At 31.3% G+C, this 8,512-nt stretch overlaps 1 protein-coding gene across 2 annotated transcripts; it reads left to right on the top strand.

Moving 5' to 3' along the window:
• Nucleotides 1-332: 332 nt before the first annotated feature.
• sll (adenosine 3'-phospho 5'-phosphosulfate transporter 1) lies at nt 333-8,512 on the top strand. 2 transcript variants are annotated; one of them, XM_088269303.1, is made up of 8 exons: nt 333-611; nt 863-1,077; nt 1,942-2,138; nt 4,061-4,282; nt 4,792-4,942; nt 6,175-6,389; nt 7,202-7,327; nt 8,202-8,512. In XM_088269303.1, the coding sequence occupies exons 1-8, from the start codon at nt 499-501 to the stop codon at nt 8,373-8,375; spliced, it is 1,413 nt and encodes a 470-aa protein (XP_088125429.1). In that variant the 5' UTR covers nt 333-498; the 3' UTR covers nt 8,376-8,512. The 2 variants fall into 2 exon arrangements, with proteins under 2 accessions (XP_088125429.1, XP_088125428.1); XM_088269302.1 differs by having other exon boundaries at nt 343-611; nt 6,160-6,389.

Genomic DNA, 8,512 nt, shown 5'->3' on the forward strand with positions numbered 1-8,512 from the left:
GTTAGATTTCATATATGGATATGTAAAAAGTAAAATATTGTTTCTCATCTAAATTTATTACTTTACTTTCAATAATTTTATCCAAGACTATTTTACATTTTAACGTATTTGTTATATTATATCACAGTTTTGTTAATTTTAAGTCAGCATTTACCTATGTTTTACTAGATTTAAAAAAATCATTATCCCAAGAAAGACCTACAGATTTACCTGTAGACCTGTAGATTTTTTTGTGATTCAATTTAACAACTAACCCCGTTAATTGTAATATTTATCCATTACAAAATCTGTATATATATTATTTTCGTTCCTGTCAGCTGACAGCTACGGCCATAGAAATATAAATTAATTATAAGTAACTTACGTCAAAGTCGGAAATCAGTCAAAATGTGTAGCGTCGGCGTATTTTTAAACAAATTATATGTAATTTATTAGCATATTTTTACATGTGATTATAACAGTAATAATTTCTGGAAAGGTTTTTATTTTATATTGTGTATGTGTTTAATACAATATATTCATGTTGTATTGACAAGAAGTTTAGACAAATTATTCGATCAGTATTTTAATTCACAAATAAGGATGTCTCAGGTTCCAGAAATAATAATATGGTAAATGTGGCATTTATCAAAGAATACTATTTTTAGAATATAGCTTGGATGTGCAATATGCAGTACTTATTTATACAATAAACAATTTGCCACATGATATTTAGAATAATCGACTAGTTGGCAAACAAAGAAACACTTGTCACAATATGGCAGTTTTCTGATGCTTTCTCTCATTATAGTCATTCTTCACTGAATATAAAACGGGTTGTTTGTATTTCATGTTCTAATCCGTAATAAATGTTGTTTTACAGCCTATTAACTATATCATGCATTGGGACAATATATATTTTCTCTCATATGTTCCAAGGAATATTGGTTGCCTCTGGACAGAGTGCTTATTTTCACGAAACAGAATATGCCTGGATATTTAGACTAGGCATAAATTGTTTTGGATATGCGTCAATATTTGTTACCGGATTTCTGATTCATAAATATGTCAGGAAAACAAAATACCTGGAAAGAGCTGGTAAGTGATAAATGCTTCACCCATTTATATTTATTTTATATTTTAAATTTTAAACCCTTATCCGCATCCAATGGTGCATAGGGCACTGCATAACATAAACGCAGTATTATCTTGACCGTTAACACATAAAGGAGAGGTGATCAGTACTCCGCTTCAGATGATGGTCCAGGGTTATATTGAATAAATATTTCAGTTGAAAAAAACTCTTATATTTATTTGACCCCAGGATTACCAAAAGCAAGCGCGTTGATATCAAACAGCAACGTCACTTCACAACCAGTGTCCGAAGACAGTAAATATAATTTTATTTGTGTTTTGCATTGTTTATTTATAAATAAGTTGTGTTTAGTTTTTTATTTATTTCAAACCTATTTTAATATGGACTTTAATATAAAGGACTTTCAGCTTTCACGGACACCCTCTCCCCCAATTAGTCTGTCATATCGGGGTTTTTTTTTTTTTTAAATATAATTTTTTAATTAATATAAAGGACTTTCAGCTTTCACGGACACCCTCTCCCCCAATTAGTCTGTCATATCGGGGTTTTTTTTTTTTTTTAATATAATTTTTTAATTAATATAAAGGACTTTCAGCTTTCACGGACACCCTCTCCCCCAATTAGTCGGTCATATCGGGGTTTTTTTTTTTTTTTTAAATATAATTTTTTAATTAATATAAAGGACTTTCAGCTTTCACGGACACCCTCTCCCCCAATTAGTCGGTCATATCGGGGTTTTTTTTTTTTTTAAATATAATTTTTTAATTAATATAAAGGACTTTCAGCTTTCACGGACACTCTCTCCCCTAATTAGTCTGTCATATCGGGGTTTTACTCTACATTAATTTGTAACTTTTCTTTTTTAGAGTCCGGATTCTTTCCAAAGGTTGTGCGTCATTGTTTCGAAGAGCCCGATGCCGATAGATTACCCGACACATTGAAAAGTGAAGCAGAAATAGGGAGAAGTGCCTATAAGGAGGGTTTGTTACTTGCCGGGTGCTTTATTGGTCTTATGGCCTCTTATCTTACTTGGGGGCTCTTGCAAGAAAAAGTTATGACACAGGTATACAGTACATTTAGTTATTGGTTAAGAAGAAGTGGCGTACCCGTGATAAATTTTTCTTTTTCTTCTTCTTCGTCATTCTATAGATCCTAAAGATCTATCTGTGCCGCCACCTGTTGCTCTTGGAACGTTGACTGCCAGCTATCTCTGCATCTTTTCGGGGGTTTGCCTGGGTGTCTACGTCCTTCGGGGTTTCCTTGAAGGGCGATAATTAGAAGTCTGTCTTCTGGCATTTTGTTTACAAACCTGCTTATTCCTTTTTATGGCAGTGCACAACGGAGTCCTGGTTCCAACTCTAATGTATGGAAGTGAAACATGGAGTTGGCAAAAGAAGGATGAAAGTAGACTGAATGCAGTCGAAATGCGATCTCTCAGAAGAATGTGTGACAAAACGATGTATGATAGATGTGCGAATAGTGAAATAAGGAAGGAATGCAAAGCTGAGATAAGCATTATCGATAAAATTAAGAAAGGTGTGTTGAGATGGTTTGGACATGTAGAACGAATGAGTGAGGAAAGAACGGTAAAACAAATTTATGAGGCGAATGTCAGCGGGAAAAGAAGCAGAGGAAGACCGAGAAAAACATGGCACGATCAGGTATGCCAAATACTTTAAAGTGGTCAGGTTAGGAGTCGTAACAATCGGCGGATATGTATGAGGAGATGCATGAACGTGGAAGAGGCGAAGAATGTTTGCAAGGACAGAGTGGTGTGGCGCTCTATTCTCTCTGCCTACCCCTGCGGGGAAGCGGCGTGATGGTTAGTTAGTTTAGTTTAGTCTTATTCCTGTATCGCCTTCGTTGTCATCCCATCCTCACAATATCTCCCTTTTTACACATGCTCCGGATATCAGTGTTTCTTACGCGGTCTCACAACATGTATCTGTTAATAAGATTGAGGAATTCTTATCTCAGAGGCTCAAAGTTTTTTTCTAATAGATTTTGTTTTAGAAGTATCTACTCTTGCCTCAATTCCATAACTGACTATTGTTGACCACATTTTTTGTATATCTTCATTTTACTCTCAATTCGCATGTGTTTGTTCCTCCACACTGAATTTCTGAGGCCTCCGGATATAGCTGCAGCCTTATCGAGTTGTTTTAGTGTCTCACCATAGAGATCACCGTTGCTGCTAATGTCAACTCCAAGATACTTAAATTCCATCACTTTTAATAAATTTAATTAGTAATAAATGTTAACTATTTATGAAGGGTACTCATTGGTGATTCATATTATGTATTATATTCCACACAGTGAATAAAAGCAATAATTTATGTGCCCATAAATTTGTATTTGAAAGTAAAAGGAGATTGTTATGCAAGCATTTTGAAATTAATATCACTTTATATCAATTGTTGTTATTTTATGAATAATAATCCTTTAATGATAAGTACAACAAGAGCTTGATAATATTTGATTAGACAACAACAAAAAATATTCAGAGCCAGGAAATTTGTTAGAAAACAATGTTTTCAAAGATTCGTATTTTTTCCCCGCAAAATAACAATAGCAGTAAACATTTTTTCCCCACTTTTCTAATTATTTAATTTTGAACTTAAGGTGATGTGTTTTTTAAAAATTTCAACAATTCGTTTTGAATTATCGAAAGTAATGCATAAAAATTGTTGGAGGGACCAGAATTTCATAAATAATTATAACAAAGTTATAATTTGAAATTCATTAGTCATTTGGACAATGATGATTCATTGTCCAAAGAAATGAGCATTTACTGTGAGAGCCTTTCTTTTCCTTATACATTAAGTCTCGAAAAATAAGCTGTTAGCTTCGTAACTGGTAGACATTATAATTAAGTTACAATAAAATATTTATAGTGATTTTAAAACAAAATTATATTTTAAGTGTAAAATGGAAAATCTCAAAGTTATTGCTTCAAATAAAAATTATACATTTAATTTGTTTCAGAACTATGAAAATGAAAATGGCAAGGGACGCTTCAAGGATTCGCAGTTTCTTGTATTTGTAAATAGAATATTGGCCTTTATAATGTCTGGGATCTATATATTGACTACCCGACATCCCCGCCATAAGGCTCCATTATACAAATATTCCTTCTGCTCCTTTAGTAATATTCTCAGCGCGTGGTGCCAATACGAGGCTCTCAAATATGTCAGCTTTCCAACTCAGGTTCAATTTTGTATTTATTCAATTACATTACTCAAAAAGTCAACCTCAGCAGAAAAAAAAGCACAGTAGACTTTCGATTTACTAGAATGGGCAGAAAATGAGTTTCGCTGCTAACCCAACGTACAATTAAAAAATATGTAATTATTTCAATGTATACGACAGCAATAACATCTTGAATTACCATTGGATTACATCATTTTTCAGCATTCTGAAATAATAAAAAAAAAATTGAAATGAAAGTGGGTGAATAACACATAGTACAAATTAATTGAAACAATTATATTTTATGCACTGTCTTAAAAAATATGTAATATTTTCGATAACAGTCAAATATCTCCTTTTATGTAGCTACTTTATTATGATTTTCGTATAATCCTAGTAAATCAATATTCTGCTGGAATTTTATTCAATTCTTTGTGATAAATTTTATATATGATATCAATTACCTTCATGAAATATACAATGTAACATAAGAAAAAGAAACATATATTGATACATTTAATTTACAGGTTTTGGCCAAAGCGTGTAAGATAATCCCTGTAATGATGATGGGAAAGATGATATCTCGTAATAAATATGATTATTATGAGTATGTTACAGCTGGTATGATATCATGTGGAATGATTTTCTTTATGATTGGTAGCAGTGACGATACTAAAGGTGTGGATGCAACTCTTTATTTCTAAATACGAAATGTAAAATATTTTTTAGAATAGACCATAAATTAGTTATTGTTTCAAAATAACTTAATAAAATTTGTAAAAATATAAAGTAACTAATTGAATTATATATATATATTTTTAAAACAGTGCTTTATTTATGCTGTGGTGCGACAAAACTTACAAATATATATATTTTTAAATTAATGAATTAATAATTTTACCCAAGAAACTTTGACTCAGGATTCTGCAAAACTATCCACGGGACCATAACCCAAATCAATATTTGCAAATATTTTAGATTTAATAATAATAATAAAACCCTTATCCGCACCCCAATGGTGCATAGGGCACTGTGTCATAAACGCAGTGTTATCTTGATCGTTTACACATGAAGGAAAGGTGATCAGCCCTCCGCTTTAGGTACCAGTCCATGGTAATATTGACTAAATATTACAGTGAAAAAATCACTTATATTTTATTTTACCCCTTTTGGGAATCGAATCCGGGACCTCCAGAACGGTAGCCGAGCGTGCTGACCTTATTACACTACGGAGGCGGACACGGATTTTAGATTTAACAACTTTCAATTTGTTCTATCATTTTTGTGTTCGTTTCAAATTTACTAAAATGTACATGATAAAAGTGAGTAGTTTATGTTTATTTTTTTTCCATTCGAAAAATATTTATTTTCAAACAAACAGCTGCGATGATTAGTAAAGCCCTCTGTAGACAGATGTCAGGCTAAAGTGTCAACATAGTTGCCCTGTGTTTTTGGAGATTTTCCTGTTATTTATCTATTTAACCTATTATTTCTACTAAACATATTGATACCGTAGTTTTTTTTCTTTGAAAAAAAAGCTGCAAAAAAGTCATAATTTTGTAAAATATAATTGAAAAATTGTAAAAGAAAAACAATTGTTTTTTACCACTTGAGTTTATTTTATTAAAACCACTTGTTTTGGAACTTTTATTTTATTAAACTGCTTGTATTTAGATCTAAAGATGGATATAAACAGCATAGCTTCCGAATCTAGTCATTATAATAAAATAAATTCAAGTGGTAAAAAACAAGTGTTTTTCTTTTACAATTTCATAATGTCCTACCATGAAGTGAATGCCGAAACAATAAATGAAAAACAACGGAGTAACTGCTTCAAATATTCTAGTATTCATTCCAAATTATATTAGAATAATACATTGTAAGCATTAATGAAGATGTTTTTGTTTTAGTGAAAACAGTCACTACAATATCCGGAGTTATTTTACTGGCATCGTATATGATGTTTGACAGTTTCACTTCGACATGGCAAGGAGCCTTGTTTAAAGCGTATTCAGTCACTCCCATTCAAATGATGTGCGGAGTCAACCTCTTCTCCTGTCTCTTTACGGGAGTATCTCTAGCGCAACAAAATGGATTCATGGACTCTTTGCAGTTTATGGTTGATGTGAGTTTATTTCATAGATGTTTACCTGCAAAAAATGTAAAAGTGAGATTTTTATGGTATGTGGAAAGTTAATTGTAATTCTTCCATGAAATATAAGTGCAAAGCGTCATATTATGCAATATTATTTGACATCTCAACATAGATGAACAAGAATATGGAAGTCCCCAGACTTATTGCAGTTAATTTAAATTAACTGCGTTAAGCAGTTAATTTAAATTAACTGGTCAAATTATAAGTTAAAATGAATTTAAAATTATGTTTTCAAGCGTTTTTCGAGTACTTATGTGAATATAATCCAGGATTCGGACCTCACCTACAAATAGAAAGAGCATCTGCTTAATGAACGCTTTCCTCATCTCACTGTGTTACAATTTTGATCAATATATCTAGAAGTTTTGAGTAGTGTGGTTGTCAATCATGGCTAGAATAGGTGAATGTTACATGTGTGTAAAGTGATCACTTAACCATGCCTAAGACGGTCGTAAGCCCTGTAAATGCCCATACTTCCATATTTTTCTTCATGTACTTGAGATGTCAAAAAATAATGTAAAAAATATCTCTTAATTGGAGGTAATTCAGTTTTGTGAACAAGTATTTGGATACACTTAAAATGTTATAATAGCATCGTATTATAGTTTAAATTAGACAGTACATAGTTTGAACAAGCCACTGGAACTTGCTGAAAAATGTTTTTATTATGGTCAGTAAAATTTACTTATTTGTTTCAGAATTGATTTATTATGTGAAGAAATTTGATAATTTTGAGGGCCATATGCTAATGATACATTTATATTTGTTGCTTTCTGTTACAGTACCCGGCATTCATATTTGACTGTGTGCTGTTAAGTATTAGTTCGGCTGCAGGACAACTATTTATATTCTATACTATTTCTACATTTGGACCTATCGTTTTTACCATCATCATGACCTTAAGACAGGTAAATTACATTTTAATTGAGGGACACAAAATAATACAAAAATCAGCAATTTTTGTATTGTATTGTATGAATTTGCCAAAATGTTGCCACAAGAAGAAATTCCACATCTTTATACACTATACCCAAAATCTTCTTTAAAACAAATAGAAAAATTAAAATATATAAATGTTATAAATTATGTGATACAACCAGTAACAAATTGTGTCTTATGAACTCACTCTGACTCATGTCGGGATTTATATTAAAAGTACATAATTTATATGTCATAAAAATATGACATACATATCGCTCACTCCTTTCAACAACATCATACATCAAAAATCGTCAATTTTCAGTTGTGCATGTTTTCGGAATGCCCAGAAAATGTACTATATCCCAGCAAAAGCGGCATATTTTTAACTCAATATGTATTTACCCGCTACAGGGCAGAAAGTGTTGTTTTTGCATTTTGAAGAAAAGGTATTGTTTAATTATTTAAAAAAAATACTAATTATTTTTCAAATGGAGAAAAAACATTCAGGTTTTGCCTAAAAAGATCTGCTGGACAGTAAAAAGTTCAATAAGTGGCTTGATATTTATTTTTAAAACATTGTATTATATTTTTAAACTTTAAAAATGATCTCCTGAAAAATCAAGTTTTTTTTTATATATGACGTTGAAAGGAGTGAGCGATATGTATCGATATATGTATATTTTTAAAACAGATCATTTTTAATATGGTTGATTAATGATCAAAAGATCCGTTTAACTGGATTTTTTATCTTTGCCGGAATGATAAGAGCCTGGTGTATAATGATTATATTCTAGACAATACTTTTTTTAAATATATATTCATTCGCACAGTATGTATTAATGTTATTTTCTTTGTTTCTAGGGTATAGCTATTCTTTTATCGTGTATCACATATCAACACCATATCACAATGCTCGGCACGATGGGTATAGTGGTAGTATTTGCAGCCGTCTTCTTAAGAGTTTACTGTAAGCAGAGATTACGAGCGTTGCGTAAAAGAATGGAAACCACATATAAATCAAGAGCGGTAGTATAAATTCTGTTTTTTTTTTTTATAACAAGAATACTACAATATATTGCAATGTATGTATATGTGTTTAATATTATTTCCGTTAACGTTTAATTATTACATCAGAAGTATTTATTATACCAAATAAAACTTTATTCGATGAA

The sequence above is a fragment of the Brachycentrus maculatus genome, unplaced genomic scaffold, assembly GCF_059751285.1.
Source record: "Brachycentrus maculatus isolate JH-2025_06_01 unplaced genomic scaffold, ASM5975128v1 h1tg000344l, whole genome shotgun sequence".
NCBI lineage: Eukaryota > Metazoa > Arthropoda > Insecta > Trichoptera > Brachycentridae > Brachycentrus > Brachycentrus maculatus.